The 19,966-nt window shown below is 41.2% G+C and overlaps 1 protein-coding gene across 6 annotated transcripts in view; it reads right to left on the reverse strand.

The window, feature by feature from the left end:
- Actr6 (actin related protein 6) overlaps positions 1-17,705 on the reverse strand; it is a 20,397-nt gene extending 2,692 nt beyond the window's left edge. The window contains exons 1-10 of one of the 6 annotated variants that reach the window (XM_031349908.1): positions 17,552-17,705; positions 15,536-15,653; positions 14,601-14,669; positions 12,742-12,865; positions 11,653-11,788; positions 11,487-11,543; positions 10,932-11,030; positions 10,761-10,839; positions 3,901-4,072; positions 442-580 (exon numbers count right to left, since the gene is read on the reverse strand). In XM_031349908.1, coding sequence (XP_031205768.1) covers positions 442-580; positions 3,901-4,072; positions 10,761-10,839; positions 10,932-11,030; positions 11,487-11,543; positions 11,653-11,788; positions 12,742-12,865; positions 14,601-14,669; positions 15,536-15,653; positions 17,552-17,619 — 1,061 coding nt within the window. In that variant the 5' untranslated portion in view covers positions 17,620-17,705. Of the gene's footprint in view, positions 1-441; positions 581-3,900; positions 4,073-10,760; positions 10,840-10,931; positions 11,031-11,486; positions 11,544-11,652; positions 11,789-12,741; positions 13,617-14,587; positions 14,670-15,535; positions 15,654-17,551 lie in introns of those variants that run through there. The other 5 variants (XM_031349913.1, XM_031349911.1, XM_031349909.1 and 2 more) reach the window with 5 other exon arrangements.
- Between the last annotated feature and the right edge of the window lie 2,261 nt (positions 17,706-19,966).

The following is a 19,966-nucleotide window of genomic DNA, read 5'->3' on the forward strand; positions in this document are numbered from 1 at the left end:
AGTCTAGTTAACTATAAAGGTTTACCAAAAACATTTAGAACTTAAAAAAAGTTCCCAAAGTTATGAACTGACAGTGCTTCCCTTAATAAGTCAATTCTTAGATTCTATTCTTGAGAGAATCTATCTTGAGGTGGTACATTTAAGATAAATCTAAGAACTGTTTGGCTTCTTTGCATATAACAAACCTTGGAAGCAGGACTGAGACACATGGAAAGCTCCTGCTACTGAGCTCCCGTCATGTGTCCATGCTGTGCTTGGCATGGTATATGCCATCTTTTCTACCTCACTCAAGAATTAAGATTTCAGTTTTGAAAGAAAGAGAACAAGGATCCCAGGGGAAAAATCTGCTAGTATCTATACTTTATCTGAACTTTAAAGTCATAGCTTCTACAAGCCCCACTCCTGCAAGCTGGATTTTGCTTCCCTATAAACCAAACTTACTTCTCAGGCAACACGACAGAAACGTCATAGTCTGTTGGCGTCAAACACCGAACTTCTGAGTAAACCCGCTCTCTGAATCCGGGGAAGAGGGAATTTCCTCCTGTCAAAACGATGTTCTTAAAAAAATGTGGCTGCATTTCTTTAAAAGAAGAAAAGAGAGGGAAGAAGAGAAGAAAAAGAGAGTTAGAAAAATCTAGTAGGCTCTGGAAAGACTCAGCTGAGCGTGTGGGCGTGGCCGGGAAACCAAACAACCTGGGGTCCATTGTCAAGATTTAAAATTTTTTTCTTGTGTTCACTACGAAGATTTTGTTGCTGTTGGTTAAGACAAGGCCACACTATATGGAGGAGGACGGCCTTGAACTGTAATCCTCCTGCCTCATTGCCTAGGGTACCAGGATTACAGACCTGCCCCACTACACAAGGCTATGTTTAAGATTTACCACAAGGCAATAGTGTACATGGGTGGAGACACTTAAGACAGTAAAATGTGGGCTGGAGAGATGGCTTAGCGGGTAAGAGCACTGACTGCTCTTCCAGAGGTCCTGAGTTCAAATCCCAGCAACCACATGGTGGCTCACAACCACCCATAATGAGACCTGACACCCTCCTCTGGCGTGTCTAAAGACAGCTACAGTGTACTTAATTAAATAAATCTTTGGACCGGAGCTAGCGGGGTTGACCGGGACAAGCAGAGGTCCATTCCCAACAACCATGAAGGCTCACAACTATCTGAACAGCTACAGTGTGTAGTCATGTACATAAAATAAGTAAGTAAATCTTAAAAAAAAAAAAAAAAAAAAAAAAAAAAAAAAAAAAAAAAAAAAAGACAGTAAAATGTGACCTCACAGGTCTTTAAAACAAAACATTAAGGTGGGTGAACTACTGACTACCAATCGTATTTGTATAGAAGCTATATATAAATAACTTTCTGCAGCAGACTCTGAATCATAATTATCATTCTTCTTTCCTAAAATGAAGGGGGTCTTTACTAGAAATTATAAACTTCTGTAATAAAAAGGCCTTCCTTGGGCTGGAAAGATGGTTCAGTGGTTAAGAGGACTGACTGCTTTTTCAAAGGTCCTGAGTTCAAATCCCAGCAATCACATGGTGGCTCACAACCATCCATAATGAGATATGACACCCTCTTCTGGTGTGTCTGAAGACAGCTACAGTGTATTTAGATATAACAATAAATAAATCTATGGGCTGAAGAGATGGAGGCTGGCCAGAGCGAGTGGAGCCGGAGTGAGCAGAGGTCCTGAATTCAATTCCCAGCAACTGTAAGATTAAGTTTTCAAACTGTATTGTGAGAACTTAGCTATTAGTTAAACTCAGTGGGAGACCGGCTCCCAGAACCTAGAAACAATGGGAGGCCAGTTCCCAAGAACCCAGAAACAAGGGAACCAAGAAGACCTGGCCCGAGAACCCAGAAACAACCTGGCCCAAAACAACTGCCAGGTGGCTAGCCCGCCCCTGGTCCCTAGTACGAGCCAGCACCAAGCAGAAACTACCCCATACCTTCCCCTTACCCCAGTCTTCCCTTTTGCCCCAGCAACTGTATAGGAATAAAAAGCTGCCTAAGACCTTGCTCTGGCCAGACTCCTCTACCCCTGTGAGGGATATGAGTCTCGCCCCAGCTAGCTGGAATAAAAAGCCTCTTGCAGATTGCATCAAGTCCGTGTCTTGGTGGTGTGTGGTGTCCTAGCTCCAGGGATTTGAGTGTGGGGGTCCCTCCGGGAATCTCACACAACCACCTGTACAACTATAGTGTGCTTATATACATATAATAAATAAATAAATTTTTTTTTTTTTTTAAAAAAAAGACCTTCCTTGGTATTTTTAACTTGCTAGTCCAAATTTCTATGTTCTCACACTGAAACAGATATATCTATTGCACAATACACAGCTTTGACCGGAAAACACTCACAATCTATATAGCCCTTAAACAAAGAAGGCAGGTGTGAACAAACACACTAAAGGCACATGATGGCAAACACTAGGCATTACAAGGTGTACCAGTACTAAAAACCTAGAGCACAACTGGAAAACCCAAGAACTAATGGGCACCAGCCATCCCACGCCTATGGCTTCTACTCATCAAGGTAAAGTTGTCTCTGTTAGCCCTGTGTTGATATTACATGTTATGACTGCAACTACATATAAATTACATATGAACCAGGAGAACAGCTGTGCAATGGAATAGCAGGACTGACTTTGTTTTCAGTGAGAGGAAATAACACTGTGTGCACTAGCTTTCTTCTGGTGCCATGACTGTTCCTTATAGAGAAGGGAGAAAGGGCTTAGAGAGATGGCTCAGTGGCCAAAAGAATTTACTCCAAAAATCCTGAGTTCAGTTCCCACATCCAGTGCTTTGAAAATGTCTATAGCCCCTGCATCTTCTGGCTTCTAAGGACACCTGCATGCCTGTGGCACAATTAAACTCAGGCAGACAGACAGACACATACACACAAAATATATAAACAAATACATCTTTAAAGTAAGAAGGCAGAATATGAAAGTACTCTAAAACTCAAGGACACTTAATTTATACTGAAGAAAAATCCAGGTGTTACTATCAAACACTGTACTCCAGTCATTTTGATTGTTATTATTTATTATTACAGTGTGCATGCTGGTGCACACACAAACACAAACACACACACACACACACACACACACTCACATGATAGGGGAGGGCATTCTTGCCACAGTCCAAGTGTAGAGGTCAGAGGTCAGAGGACAATTCTGTAACATTGTTTCTCTCCTCCCACCTTTATGTAAGTTCTGGGGAATTAACTCAGGCTGTCAGGCTCATACACAAAGGCCTGGGCCACCTTCCTGTCTATCTTATTAAAAGTAATCCAGATTGCTGGGTGGTGGAGATGCATGCCTTGGATGCAGAGGCAGGCAGACCTGTGAATTTGAGGCTAACCTGTTCTACAGAGTCAGAACAGCCAGTGCTACACAGAGAAAAAGAAACCCTCTTTCAAAAAACCAAAAAAGAAAAAAAGAAAAAGAAAAAAAAGAAAGAAAAAAAAAAAGAAAGTAATTCTGTCATTTATAATTCAGAATAAATCAAATCAATCAGTCTTTTTTTTTTGTTTTTTCTCTGTGTAGTCCTGGATGTCCTGGAACTCACTCTGTAGACCAGGCTGGCCTCGAACTCAGAGATCCACCTGCCTCTGCCTCCCAAGTGCTGGGACTAAAGGTGTGTGCCACCACCGCCTGGCTATTGTTCTTTTTGGTTTTTTGGTTTTTTTTTGGTTTTTCAAGACAGGGTTTCTCTGTACAGCCCTGGCTGTCCTGGAACTCACTCTGTAGACCAGGCTGGCCTCGAACTCAGAAATCCACCTGTCTCTGCCTCCCAAGTGCTGGTATTAAAAGGCATGCGGCACCATTGCCCAGCTGTCATTTTCAAAACTATTTCTCTTTAACACTTTACTCTAACCATCAACGTACCTTCAGGTAGGTTTTGAATTGAATAGACAATGGCTTCTGGGATCCCCATCTCCTGAATGCCGATGTCAGAGGGGTTAAAGAGTATTTCTGGAACAGCAAATCTCTCGTTGGCAAGGCGAAGAATCTGTTCCCCAGATTTATACTTCCCACTCAGCACCATCTCTTCTCTGGGCTTAAAGCAAAGTAAGATAAAGAGCTTGAGTTACATTACCTTGTTCATACAACAAATAATTAGAAATACGTAATACTAGTAGAGCAACCACCTTGTTAGAAGTCTTATGATTCTCAAAAGTTAGAAAATGTGTTTTCCTCTCCTGTTGCCATAGCATACAAATAAAACTTAGCTTGAGGTAGAGGCAGGAGGATCTCTGTGATTTTGAGGCCAGCCTGGGCTACATAATGAGTTCCAGGATAGGTGGGGGGGGGGGCTGTCTCAAAAAAAAAAAAAAAATCAATGTTCCTATAGCAATCCCACCCTGCAGACAATCTACCAGCTATACTCTGTGCATTTTTAAAAGAACGAAAAGGAGAAAACAGAGGAGGAAAGTTCATAGTTGACCGGTGATTGTATATGATTCCATTGCTAAATAAAGATGGTGCAGTAATACTATCTGCTCTCCTGTATTCCCACCCCATCTAGGTCACTCCCCTACTTCAGAGGTAGACAAGTGATGAAGCCACACTTGCACATGTGGCTGTCACACTCCAGTCTATGGTCCTATGCCCATGCATACATGGGCAGCACTAAATAGACTCGGTTAAAAAAATATATAGCACATTTTGTTTGGAAGGAAAACTGGTGGTAAGGATAGGGAGGAATAGAAGAGGAAGGACAGAGGGTCTGAAAAGGCATTGGATGCATGTATGAAATTCTCAAACAATAACTATCCATTTCCAAATAATTAAGCGAAGACATGCTTTACATTACTGAAATGTTCCCTTTAATGCCAACTTGTATTGGGTCTATATAGCAAACACAAACTTTACATGATCAGATCCATTCTCTTTTTTTATGTTCTGCTTGCCTACCCAGTCGGTGAACTGTGATTCCCATCATGAAAACGATGCTCCCGTTCAGTCTTAAAGTCACTGTTCCCTATAGATTCAGCTATGGTCACTCACTTCATCCAACCAATAGATGTACTTCTTCACCACAACATACTCAAAATATGTGAAGAATGTATGGGTTACTAATGAGTTATGTATGCGAGTATACACATATACGTACAAGTACACATATATATGTATGTATGTTGTTTCCTTAATATACATGTAGTCCTCCCCAGCCTACAGTGTTCATCACATAGGTACTACCAGTACACCACACAGTCCCTTGTATATGGTAAGTTTTCAATACATTCCCAGGGAAGTGGCATGTAAAATAACACAGTGCCATTAACTGCATTAGACATTCTATGTACAGTATTCCACAAGTCTCACACAACACTCACTAAGAACAGGCATACTGTCTTTCATTCATGGTATAATTAGACTCAGGAGGATCACGTGTTTTACTCAGTCTATCATACCAGCCCAAAGCACACTGGAAACAGTCTCTTACATTATAGCCTAGATACAAATGATTCAACTTGCTATCATTTGGGAACACTCTGCTCATAGCATAAATTTTAAACAAAACTTTACAGATAATTATATAATATTTCCAGGAAAACAAAGAAACTATAAATATAAGTCACATCTAGCCCAATTAAACAATTGTTGTAGTAAGAAAAATAGTACTATTTTCCATAGAAGTAGCATCCTGTCTTAGGCCGCATGGGAAAGATTCTCTATAAATTTACTAATTAACTTAAAACTGACATTAAGCTTGTGTTTAGTCAGGGTTTCATTGCTATGAAGAGACACCATGACCAAGGCAACTCATATAAAAGTTAACATTTAATTGAAGCTGGCTTACAGTTTCTGAGGTTCAATCAATTATCATTATGGCAGGAAGCATGACAGCATCTAGGTAGACATGGTGCTGGAGGAGCCAAGAGTTCTACATCTGGATCCAAGGGCAGCCAGAAGGGCACTGTCTTCCACAGGCAGCCAGGAGAAGAGTCTGGACCACACCGGTCAGACCTGAGCCCTCAAAGCACTGTCTCCACAGTGACACAGTTCCTCTAGCAAGGCTATACCTCCTCCAATAAGGCCACAACTCCTAATGGTGTCACTTCCCATGGGCCAAACATATTCAAACTACCACAGCCTGATATGCTGTATGTCTTAGTCAGGGTTTCTATTCCTGCACAAACATCATGACCAAGAAGCAAATTGGGGAGGAAAGGTTTTATTTAGCTTACTTCCACTTTGCTGTTTATCACCAAAGGAAGTCAGGACTGGAACTCAAGCAGGTCAAGAAGCAGGAGCTGATACAGAGGTCATGGAGGGATGTTCCTTACTGGCTTGCTTCCCCTGGCTTGCTCAGCCTGTTCTCTTATAGAATCCAAGACTTCCAGCCCAGGGGTGGCACCACCCACAAGGAGCCCTACCCCCTTGATCACTAATTGGGAAAATGCTCCACAGCTGGATCTCATGGAGGCATTTCCCCAACTGAAGCTCCCTTCTCTGTGATAACTCCAGCCTGGGTCAAGTTGGCACACAAAACCAGCCAGTACAGTGTATATACCTGTAATCCCAACACGTGGGAGGTTGAAGCAGGAGGATTGTGCAAGTCTAAGGCTAGCCTAGGCTACAGTATGAGACCCTGTTCAAAGAAAAAACAAACAAACAAAAACAAAAACAAAAACAAAAAAAGAAAAAAGAAAGAAAACATACACACACACTAAATTTAGTTTAAAGGATAATTCATTTTTTCAATTCTGGAAAACTACCTGAGGCCAATACGGACTGAAGGACATTAAAGGTTTATAGTTGTTTTAAAGCCCTGATTTACAGATGATGATCAGGCTGACTGACCAAATATCTAACCAGGGAAACGAGCCAGCACTCGGTGTCCTTGCTGAATGTCAGTACAAATGCCATTAGTCATTAATATGTAATCTGGAAGCACAAGGAGTTTCTGTTTTCAAGGGTACAATTCCAAAACCTTTTTTTAGCCATGGGCAAGTGAAGGGATATAAAAGAATGTAAGAAGCTGGTCAGAGAAGTCTGTGATTTGCTGAACTGAACGGCCCTCATACATTTATTTCCAGTACCATTAAAGAGACTGTCAGTTTGTGTTACACTGGCTCCCGAGGAAGTGGTAATCACTAAAGATAAAAGAATGTTTTCAATTTAGGTCTGACAATTTATACTTTAGCAGGCATCCTTTTTCTGAGAAGAAGTAAAATCAGAATTTCTGCTGTTTGTCCATTGATACTATAAATCTTATTTCTCTATTTGTTGTTCCTTTTATTAGCAGGAGAAAAATCAAGCTTCATATTTCCCAAGTATTCCTGACTAATGTATCCCAGTCCAAATCAACAATATCCTAAGTGTGGTGGTTTAAATAGGATGGCCCTCACAGGGTCACCGATTGAATGCTTTGTCACCAAGGAGAGGCACTACTGGGTGGCTTTGGGGATCTCAGATGCTCAAGCCAGGCCCAGTATCACTCTCTCTTCCTGCTGCCTGCTGATCTGGATGTAGACCTCTCAGTTCCTTCCCCAGTAGCATGTCTGCTGTGTGCCACCATGCTTCCTGCCATGACAGTAACAGACTGTAAGCCAGCCCCAATTTAAAAGTTTTCCTTTATGAGAGTTGCTGCAGTCTCTTCACAGCAACAGAAACCCTAACTAGGATACAAAGTATAAAGGCTCACAAACACTTTCTCACTTTATGCAGGAGTGTTTTTCTAATGTCATTTTTCTAGCAGGAAACAAAAATCAAGGATTAAAGCAACTCAAAGAAAATTTAAAATTAAGCTTACTACATATGCAATATAATTTCATATAAATGACTAAACATGATTGTATATAAGGCATAAATTTTAACATTTATCAATAGAATAAAATATTCTTTTAAAAAATATACTTATTATAATAGTTCATTTAGCAAGAATCCAATTCAACTAACTTTATGTTCTCATTTGATAGAGCGTGCATCACACACGAAAGCCATTAACAATTAGTGTGAGGCACCTAGGAAGCCAGAGTGACTGTAAGGAGTAGATGGAGCCCTGAGAGAGTGCTATGGATATAGACACTACCATGTAAAGGACTGATGCCACAATGCATGAGGAACTGGCAAAGTCTTCCCCATGAGGGTCAGGTTTGCAATGGCAAAGCCTCCCTCTGATGCAAGTATGAGTGCTACCTAATGATTGGTCAGTGTGCACAAAACCCAGCAACTATGGCTTCCTCCTCTCAGATGTTTCCAGCCTGAGATTGCTGTAACAGATCCTCCTACTCTTCCCCGCTGTGCTGAGGTTCCCGATTGCTTCACTCCTTGCCATGCCCACTCAGGTCAAGGCACCAAGCCATCCAGGTCAAAGCCAAGATGTCTGTATGAAGCTACAAGTTCTATTCTACTCTTTGCAAGGTCACAGATCAACAACGCCCCCCACCCCACAACCTTAATGCCACCTGCTTCTTGAGCTGTGTCTGACCATCTGTCACTGTATCAACCCTCCCACCCTGTCCCTCCCCCAGCACAGAAAACAAATACTGGTCAACTATGAGGATGACTTCACCAATGCTGGCTCACTAAGCGGGTGCCGAGAAAACAAGGAAGAAACGGACAGAGCTCAGAAGATCGTATCTCATAATCTAATGGCATGCCACTCACACAGAGGGAGAAATGGTCTTAAAGAGAAAAAGATTCCTAGTTGGCTGTCCATTATGCAGGAAAAAAACCTGCATAATGTTAAGTTTTCTGACTTAGGAACTAAAAACTCCTAGGAAGAATGGAAACCACACAGGTTTTAATGCCCTCATGAGTCCAGCTGAGAGAGACTAGAAATCACTGTGATGTGATGCAAGCGCCATCCCTGCAGAAGTGACAATTTTACCACTGAGTCATAGTCTCCACTGCATGTCTTATCATCGATCGATTTGAATTATAATTGGATAGAAAACATGCAGATGGTCAAGTATGTCTAATGAATCAGCTCTGCAGTCAAAATGTTTGGGGCAATTTTCCTTCCTGAATTTTGATCTGTATTTCACCTCTATAATATGGAAAAAACAAAAGATCTCAGGCATGCTAAGTACAAATACTTCCATAAAATACAAATACCCATTAGACAGCTTGATGCAACTTGACAAATAAATTATCATGTCTTTTAAAATCCAATGTTCATCACTCACATAATCTTTTGAAACTATATAAAACTAAGCTATTGTTGCTGTATTCTAAATAAAGTAATCTATATACACTGAAAGTATGCATACCTTTCTCTTTCTTTCTTTCTTTCTTTCTTTCTTTCTTTCTTTCTTTCTTTCTTTCTTCCTTTTGTCCTTCCTTCCTTCTTTCCTTTCTTTCTTTCTTTCTTTTTTGGTTTTTCAAGACAGGGTTTCTCTGTGTAGCCCTGGATGTCCTGGAACTCACTCTGTAGGCCAGGCTGTACTTGAACTCACAAATCCACCTGCCTCTGTCTCCCAAGTGTTGGGATTAAAGGCGTGCGCCACCACTGCCCAGCAGGTTGTTTCTTATTATATATTACATTTTTGGGTAGAGCCATGCTAATCATGTAGCTCTGCATTGTTTTCATTATTGTTTATTATATGACTATATTATTAGATGTTTATACTGTTACCAATTTCCTACAGTTCTAAATGAACATTATCATGTCTCCTTACATTTATTTATTTATTTATTTATTTATTTATTTATTTAATGTATACAAGTACACTGTAGCTGTCTTCAGACACACCAGAAGAGGGCTTCAGATCCCATTACAGATGGCTCTGAGCCACCATGTCATTGCTGGGAATTGAACACAGGACTTCTGCAAGAGCAGTCAGTGCTCTTAACCACTGAACCATCTTTCTAGCCCACCTCCTTACATTTATGAATAGAATTTTTATATTGTTGGTGGTGGTGGTCATGGTTTCTCTGGGTATCTCTGGGTGTCCTGGAACTCACTCTGTAGACCAGGCTAGCCTCAAGTTCACAATATCTGCCTGCCTCTCCCTCTCAGGAGGGAGAGCTGAGATTAAAGGTGTGTGCCACCACTGTTCAGTCTGAAATTTTTAATTTCCCAAGAGTCTTCATCAAGCCAATAACTAGCAGGTCAGATTTCACATTCACCAACACAGAATGGTCTTTTCCTGATCTGATCAAAGACAAACTGCTTCTTAACGATGGGAACATGCAGTGGAGTCTGTCCTTCACAACAACCTTATTGAGAAATGTACTTATTTATCTACTTGTGCCTCAAGAACTGGCTACAAGGAAGGCATTGTCATACCCTGCCAATCTAGCTGGATGTGAAATGCTTGGCAAATGGGGCTGAGGTTGTCACTTAAGAAGATATTATGAAGGATTTTGTTTTTAATCACCTTACAGAGGCTGGAGAGATAGCTTAGCAATTAAGAGCATTGACTGTTCTTCTAGGGGATCCAGGTTCAATTCCCAGCACTTACACAGTGGCTCACAATTGTTGGTAACTTCAGTTTCAGGGAATTAAGACACCCTTTTTTGGCCTTTGTGGATACTGCACATGCATAGTGCACAGATATGCATGCAGGCAAATACCCATACACATCACATAAAAATATAAAACAAAAAAGAAATATAAAAGTTACCTTATGTTGGGCAGTGGTGACGCAGGTGGAAGGCAGAAGCAGGTGGATTTCTGAGTTCGAGGCCAGCCTGGTCTACAGAGTGAGTTCCAGGACAGCTAGGGCTACACAGAGAAATCCTGTCTTGAACTGCCCCCCCACCCACCCATATGGGGGAAAAAAAAAAGTTACCTTACAAAAGCCCTTTTTAATTGTACTGAAGTCAGGGAGAACATAGTCAATCATGACTGTATTGTCTTCTCCTTTTAACCTTAAAGACAAAGTAGAGATTTATGAAACTTCATAACTGTTAACATCACAGGAACATCAATTTCCCAAATAATGGATGACCATTCTACATACTTGGCAATGTCCATGTCTCTGTAAAAGTCCTGAGACACATAGCATACATCTTCCTTCACTTGATTAATCACATGAGTTTCATCCATCACATGCAGCTGCCTAATAGAACAGAAATATGTTATCATGGAGGCACACACATGCACACATACCAAATACACACACACACACACACACACACACACTAAATGCAGTTTATAAGTGGATAAAATTTGAAATGAGCAGCAATTGAACATAACTTTAAAGTTATCATTTAACTTATTTTTAAACATTTATTTTTATTTTATGTACATGTATTTTGCTTGCATAGATGTCTGTTCATGTGTGTTCAATCTCCACAGGGACCAGAGTAAGGGCCTGGAAGTAGAGTTATGAACAGTTGTTAGCCTACATGTAGGTGCTGGGAATCAAATCAGGGTCCTCTGGAAGAGCAGTCAGTACTCTCAATCTCTGAGCCATCTTTCCAGCCCCCCCCACCCCCACCTTTTTTTAATTTAGCCAACCTCTAGCTGAGTATGGTGGTACCTCATCCTCCCCAAGTTCAAAGCCCAGTATTACCTGTAGGATATGATCTCTTTTAGATGGTTTGTTAAGAGCTTTCCGCCCACATTTATCCTAAAAGCAGAGAAATCAACTTTGGTTCAATTATCACATATTTCATCCTGAGAAATAGCAGGAAAGTGACATAAAAGGAGAAAGGAAATAACAATTAAATGTAGCTCACCGAATAATTGCTTCTTTTTTCTTTTTGCTTCTACAGTAAGGAACAATGTGCGTGAAGGAATAGCCACTGTCCACAATGATGCAGCACAGTTCAGAAGGGTTATCACGGAAATACCTGTGTGCGCTGAGAGCGCCGGCTGTTAACAGGATGCCAAGGGAAAGATGAGCATACCGCAATATGCCAGTACTTTTAAATAATAAAGAAACAGAGCCAACTAGGCACACAGAAACAACAACAAGCTGCCTTTGCGCTAAGTGTGGTGGTACACACCTTTGATCCTAGCACTCAGGAGAAGAGACAAGTGGGTCTCTGTGAGTTCCAGGACAGCAAGGGCTATAGAGAAACCCTGTCTCAAAACAAATAAAACACCCAACAACAAAACCACACAAATGAAAACAAAAAAAGCTTTTAATTAAAAAAAAATTTAACTCTAAATTGTATGTATAATTGTCTGGGATTTTTTAGACTTTATTTTTAATTATGTGTGTGTGCATGTGAGTGCAGGTGCCTGCAGAGGCCAGAGTACTAGAGTTACAAGTGGCTGAACTTGCCTAACATAGGTGCTGGGAAGCAAGCGGGGTCTTCTGTAAGAGCAGAAGGTAGTCTAAACCACTGGACCATCTTTCCAGTCCCTTTATAACTGTCTTAAGATATCAATGTTTCAATTTTTAAAAGTCACACTTATGTGGTAGGTAGAGACAGAAAAGAATACAATCTTTTTCTTTTGTCACTGTAGGCTTTAATATGGAAGAAGGGACCAGAGACAGAACTGTACAGTTTGGGTAGACCTGGAACTCATGACTTAGCCTCTTTTTACAGGTTATCACCAAGTTGCTTAGATTGGCCTTGTACTCAGTCTGCCGTTCAGGCTAACTGTGAATTCTCAATTCTCCTGCCCCGGCCTCCCAAGCTGCCAGAATTATAGGACTGTGCCACTAGGCCAAACTAAAGTTCTATGCTTAAAATAACAATTCTGTGTTTTATTTCCTTTGGACCTAAGAGCTGCCGCCTAGTTCTCAGGACCTTGAGTTTCTTTACTCCACTTATACCTTACTCATAATTTAATTTCAGGAAAGCTTTTTAACTTACCATTTACTCTTAATACTGCTTGGAACTGATATTCTTCAAATAGGATTTCATTCATTGATTCTTGGATTGAAGTGAAGTTAAAATATGGTTCTGTTATAATAATATTAGTATCTAAAAAATCAACCTACAGGAGAAAAAAATCCCAAAAGTTTATAATCTATAGTGATTATCACCAAAAAATGTTTTGTGTGTGTGTGTGTGTATAATAAACAAAATTATCTAATACTCACAATAAGAATGCTGACTGTAACTGACTGTAATCCTCATCTAATACATGAATGGAGTCACAGAAAAACTGAATGTGCTACCCAGGTTCATAGAGTCACTTAGGGTCATACCTAGGATTTGAACTTACAGAATCTAGTTACAATCTTACCTCAATAGAATAAACATTAACATGGGACTGCCCAACTGTCAAACTGTTAAAGACAAAAGTAAGGGTTGAGGCAGCCCTGCAGTGGAGCCACTACTGCTGTTATGAACAAGAAGAAGGCAAGAAGTGTTCAGAGGGCTTTCTGGAGGACTGTTACCTGCAGAAAACTCAAGAGTCTACATGGAGCCTTGTTGGTCTCTTACCCTTTGCCTTTTCTGTACCAGCAGTTCAAATTCCAGGTTCTGGACACTGCTCCCAGCCCTGCCAGTGAAGGCTGTTCTTACCAATGAGTTCTGGTAGTGTCTACAAACTTTATCCAGAGCTTGTCTTCAGGGTTAGCCTGAGCGAAGGTGCCCATGCTGCAGGTCTCCTGGCAACTGGATGGTCTCACTTTCATTTTTCCCCTAGGCTTCCTTCCTTTCAATATCATGGGTGACAGAGGTAGAGTTTTCCCATATCCTTGGGGTAGATTAAAGTTTGAACATCCACTCAGCTTGTTACACTATAAGACATAAAATTTGGGGCTAGTAGGATAGTCAAGAGGTTAAGAGCACTGGGTGTTCTTCCAGAGAACCCAGGTTCAAATCCCAGCCAGGGGATCTATCACCCTCTTTAGCTTCTATGGGTACTACATGCCTGTGGTATATATAGACATGTATACAGGGGAAATACCCACACACATAGAGTAAAATAAATCAATCGAAGGAAAATAATCACAGCATTCTCAGGACTGAAGAGAGAAATCAAGTGGTTGGGGGATCAAGAGCGCTTGCTGCTCTTCCAGAGGATGGGAATTCAGTTCTTGCATCCACACTAGGCAGCTCACAACCATCTGTAGCTCTAGTTCCAAAGGATCCAACACTTTCCATGGCTTCTGTGGGCACTTACACTCACTCACACACACACACACACACACACACACATAAATTTTTTTAAAAAAATCTTAAAAAAAAAACCGACCAAAATTCTTATACTAGTCATATATTCAGATATGTAGGCAATCATATCTTTTTGGGAAACAGAAAGAGGATGGTATTTGTCTGGTAATAGTAGAAATAACTGGGCTGAGGATGTGGCTGAGTGATGGAGGAGGCACCCAGCACACACATGCCACTGTTTTCATTCCCTAGCATACGTAGAGGAACAGTAGAAGCAGGAAGTGAAAATCTAATATTGAGCTTAGGTTTACTTTTATTTTCTAAATATTCAGAAGATCATACTAAGTGTTGTGTATTTAAAACCAGCACTCAGAAGGCAGAGTTCCAGGCTGCTCAGTTCTCCATAGCAAGTTCTAATCTAGCCACGATAACTCGGGAAGACTCTCCAAAAGTAAATAAATAAAATCTAGGAAATCTATATCCAAGCGCCTTACATACATATAACTATAAGTTTATAAATGTTAACACCCGTTTATAAATGTGAGCTCCCAGTTTTCATTTGAATTAAGACATGGAAATAGATTTTAATACATACTCTAACTTGTTACCTGATACATTTCTTTTCCAAAAAGATAATCCCAAACTTGTCGTTGGACATCCCAATTCACCAAGTATCCCTAAAATAAAACAAACAAAACAAAATAAAAACTTAATTATCAAGAACAGTTTATAATCCCAGCACTTGGGAGGCAGAGGCAGGCGGATTTCTGAGTTTGAGGCCAGCCAGGTCTACAGAGTGAGTTCCAGGACAGCCAGGGCTACACAGAGAAACTCTGACTTGAAAAACCAAAGCACAAAAAGAAAAAAAAAGAGAACAGTTTAGTAATTTTCAAACACAAGATTAAGGGCAAGATGGCTCAGGGAGTAAAGCAGCTCACCTCACAAGCCTGTCAACCAATTAACATAAAGATAAAAGAGAAGAACCAACTCTGCAAGGCTGTCCCTGGTGGCCACATCCCTGGGATGGCATGCTCCTATCACTCACACACATACACACACACAACTAAAAATAAAATAAGTACCTTTAAATTTAGGCTTATGGGCTGAAGAGATGGCTTATCGGCTTAAAGGTGCCAGCTACACAGATCTGACAGAGTGCAAGTTTGATCCCCAGAAGCTGCAGCAGCTCACAGACTTTTACCCTTAGTACCCTTATTGGAGAGATGGGAGGGGGAAACAGGAGAGTCTCCAGAAGTTGGAGACTTAGTTGGCCTACAGAATGCAGCACAGTGGTAGAAACAAGACCCTGCCTCAATAAGGTAGAAAGTGAGAATTCCAGAAAGTTGGAAAGCTATACGCTAACTCTATCCCCACCACAAACACACACATACACACAGACACAAACAGAAACACACAGACACTCACACAGAGACACAGACACACACAGAGACACACACACAGAGACACACACACACTGACACTGAGACACACACACAGACAATTATAGGTTTACAATATTAGAAGTGAAACATAATTAGATTACCTTTTGAAAAGGAAGGATGTAAAAGAGTCCTGAAGGGTCTTTTATTTCATCAATCTGGTTAGCAGTAAATGTTTTAAGACGTGCTGTTTTGGATCTGAACTGACAATTGGGAATAACCCTAGATGCAAAGAAATAAAAGAATTACTTTCCAAATATTGAGTTCCTAAAAAGTACTTTTTAGTTAAGAGACTACTGCATTCACAAACTAGCATTTCCCACTATCTCCAAGTATCTACGATAGCACCTTGTTATCTTGCTGCCTTCCATCTCCTCTGGCTCTTACACTCTTTCTGCCTCTTCCTCTGAGGAGCCTCCTGAGCTTTGAGGAGAAGGATTTGCTGGAAACATCCCATTTAGGGCTGAGTGTTCCAAGTCTCTCACTCTCTACATAAAGTCTGCCTGTGGGCCTTGATTTCTATCTTTAACAAGAGATCAGGTAGCCCAGAGTGGTGGGTTATGCTTATAATTCCAGTACTCAGGAGGCTGAGACAGGTGGACTGCCATGAATTTGAGGCCATCTTAGGATACACAATGCCCAGCTGGGCCACAGTGTAAGACCCTGCCTCAATAAAGAACTACAAGGGGGAGGAGGCTATAGCTCAATAGCGCAGTACTTTCCTAACATGTGCTAGGCCCTTGATTCATTCTCTAGCATATTAAAAACAAAACAAAAAATCCTGCTCTATATGTATTTGCATGCACCTGTTTATTTATTTATGTATTTATTTATGTGCATAGGTATTTATCTTCCTGCATGTATGTCTGTGCACCGTGTGTGTGTGTGTGTGTGTGTGTGTGTGTGTGTGTGTGTGTGCCTGGTACCTATGGAGGCCAGAAAATGGTATGTGGGATCTCTTAGGACAGGAGTTACAGTTGTTAGCTGCCATGTGGGTGCAGGGACTTGAACCTAGGTCCTCTATAATAAGTCCATAAGAAATGGACTGGTTGAGCCATTTCTCCAGCCCCATGTACCAGATTCTTATTGAAAGAAAAAACTCTTATGTGGAAGCCTTATTTTAATAAATGGCTTCTATCACCACTAAAGCTGATGGGCTGGGCTAAGTAATGTAGTGTTGCTCACTGTGCAAGAGTTCAAAACCGCCGGTGGTGGCGCACACCTTTAATCCCAGCACTTGGGAGGCAGAGGCAGGCGGATTTCTGAATTCGAGGCCAGCCTGGTCTACAAAGTTAGCTCCAGGACAGCCAGGGCTATACAGAGAAAACCTGCCTCAAAAAACCAAAACCAATCAACCAACCAACCAACCAAACAAAAAACCAAAAAACCAAAAAAACAAACAAACAAAAAATGCCCACTGAATCCTTAAGTAGTGGCCCTCAGCTGTAATCCTAGCAATCAGGAGGAGGTGGAGGCAGGAGGATCTCGTTTAAGGTGATCCTGGATTCCCCGAAGTGCTACAAGGCAGCTGCAGGTGTAGTTCTTTGGGAAGGTACTACTTACCTATGCAAGGTACTAGGTTTCAGTTCTAGCACTGAGAAAAGTCTACTATTTATTCAAACATACATTTTACAAAACACGTCTTAAGATACCACCATACCGTTCCTGACTTTACCAACCAGGTTATTCAAGTTGGTGCCCAATGCCTTCAAACTCCCTGGACTCTAATAATATGGATTTTTACTATTTAACAGGCTGGGGGGCACTGAACCTTTTGAGGATCCGATGAAAACCTATAATTGTGTTTCCCTAAAGGCGAACGTGCCCAAAGCGTTGCTCACTATTTCTGAAATCTCATAAACTTTGATCCCTCCAGTCAATCTCGAGAAACTCATTTCCTGTTATCAAACGAAACATACATTCCACTTCCGGAGCCCCGCGGCCCCAAACAAAAATCAAAATCAATTTCAGCTCAAAGCATCAAACCAGTCAACCAACCCAGCTCGAAACTGAGCATCCCTCCACTGAGCCTGCAACCGCGCGATGGCGGCTGTGGATCACTCAGTCTATCAAACCACAAGGCGGACGTGTTGTGTCCCTCGGGGACGACAACTACTTACGAGACATTGTCATGGCTGTAACCGATTTTGGCGTTGTAAGCTCCATTATCCAGAACTAAGGTCGTCATTTTGACACCCACCACGCCGCAGCGGAGCCACTTTCTTACTGTTTGGGTCGCCTCTACTCGGGCTTTTTCCGGTACTCTATGGTTGATGGGGGCGTGGCCGTAGAGTAAACTTCCGGTTTCCCTGACAACAGAGTACGCCAGAAGTCAAGCTGCAGAGCCGCCTTTCATGTCCTTGTATCCAGTTATCAAACGCATCTTTTTTCGGTGGCAGCGTCATTCCATAGTAGAAACTTCTTTTTAATTTTTTTTTCGATACAAGGTTTCTCTGTGTAGCCTTGCCTGTACTAGAACTCACTCTGTAGACCAGGCTGGCCTCGAACTCAGAAATTAGCCTGTCTCTGCCTCCCAAGTGCTGGGATTAAAGGCGTGTACCACCACCGCCCGGCCATAGTAGAAACTTCTAAATACTTTATCTCTCTTGTTTTTCTTTACTGTGCACATTGGCGAGTGAAAGCTTTTTTGTGAGCCCTTTGGTGGGCTGCGTGTGCGTGTATCGGATTAGGGTTGTTAAGACACTCCTAGCCTTGAAGAATTGAGTACAAAACCATACGCATCATGGAACTGGATACGAAGTCTCTTCAGCCTCACCTTCATTTCTTAGCATTCGTCATCAGGTTGTAGCAGAGCGTAGTGGTACACGCCTTTAATTCCAGTACTCAAGAGACAGAGTCAGGAGGATTTCTAGGTGTTCAAAACCCATCTGGTTTACGTAGAATTATGTATATGCTGTGTATATGCTGTGTTGTTATCTGCGTTGTGCTTTAACTTATTCGCACACTCCCCAACGAATCCCCTGTCTAGTTTTCCAGTACTTACTTATGTATCCTATATACAAAGGGCTTCTTGACATCTGACATGTTCCCTGTGTGTTCTGACTCCTGAAACTAGATATCCTTCCTGGGTGTTTCTGTACAATGGAGGGCTTGTGTTTCATAATGTTAAGAAAAAGAATTTTGGACCCAAGAATTTTGGACGCCTTTAATCCCAGCACTCGAGAGACGGAGGCAGGAGGATTTCTGAGTGTTCAAAACCAATATGGTTTACATAGACAGACAAAAATACATAAAACAGAGAGCCTGTCTCAAGATTTTTTGGTTGGAATCTAGACTCTGCTACAAAATAATCTCGTGTAATGACTCTGATAAAAATGAATGCACAGCAATGCATAAGAGTAAGATCTTCCATTTTCTTTACACATATTAACTAGTGTTTAAAACACTAAGATAAGAGGAGATAAAGAGTTAAGAGTGTAGCCTTCTAATTTTAAACTGTGACTATGACATTAAAAAATGTTTAAGCAACTTAATCATCCTTGGGTTATCTCAGTTATAAAGTAATATGGCTCACACTATGTTGTAGAATGGTTTAATATTAATGTTAGAAGTCAAGCACCTACCTGTCAATAGATACTGTTATCATCTTTTTAGTTTGCTTAATATTTACTTTGAGATAGGGTTTAACATAGCTCGAGCTGGCTTCAAAGTTACTATATAGAAGGATGCTCTTGACCTTGGGATCCTCCTGTCTCCACCTGCAGGAGTTCTGGAATTACAGGCCTGTGCCCCTTTGCCTGGATTGTCTGGTACCAAGGAAAAAAACCCAGGGCTTCATGCACTTTCTGTCAACCTGCCTAACCATCAAACTCCTTCAGATCAGGCAGTGTATTCTATTGATATTTATATTGATTTATATTAAAAGGTTAATTAGGGTCAGGCAGTACTGGTGCACATCATTAATCCCAGCATGAGTGGGGAAGAGGATGGGGCAAATAGATCTCTGAGTTCGAGACCTGTCTGGTCTACAGAGCTAGTTCCAGGACAGCCAGAGTTACACAGAGAAACCCTGTCTTGAAGCCAAACACACAAAAAAGTTAATTAGGGTATGGGGATGAAGCTCAGTGGTGGAGTGCCTTCTTAACAAATTCAAGGGGTCTGGGTTCTGATCTCTAGCAGTATCAATAAAAGGAAACCCTTTCTGAATGTCTAAAGTTAATTCTAACCAACATCAGCAGTCTGTTTTATTCAATTCAGTTAGTAAGGTGGTAAGAACTCACTCATGGTGAGGCAGGATCATCACCTCCTCCAGCCCAACCTGGGATACATATGAAGGCCAGGGATGGCATTACTTGTAGCATTTTATTCTCAAAACCAGCAAAACAAAAACTTGCTCAAAACAAAACAAAGTGATTAGTTCTTTTACTGCAGTCAAGTAACACAGCTCTTTTTTTTTTTTTTTTTTCTGAGACAGGTTTTCTCTGTGTAGCCCTGGCTGTCCTGGAACTCACTCTGTAGACCAGGCTGGCCTCGAAATCAGAAATCCGCCTTCCTCATGCCTCCCAAGTGCTGGG

Source organism: Mastomys coucha, unplaced genomic scaffold, assembly GCF_008632895.1.
Source record: "Mastomys coucha isolate ucsf_1 unplaced genomic scaffold, UCSF_Mcou_1 pScaffold4, whole genome shotgun sequence".
NCBI lineage: Eukaryota > Metazoa > Chordata > Mammalia > Rodentia > Muridae > Mastomys > Mastomys coucha.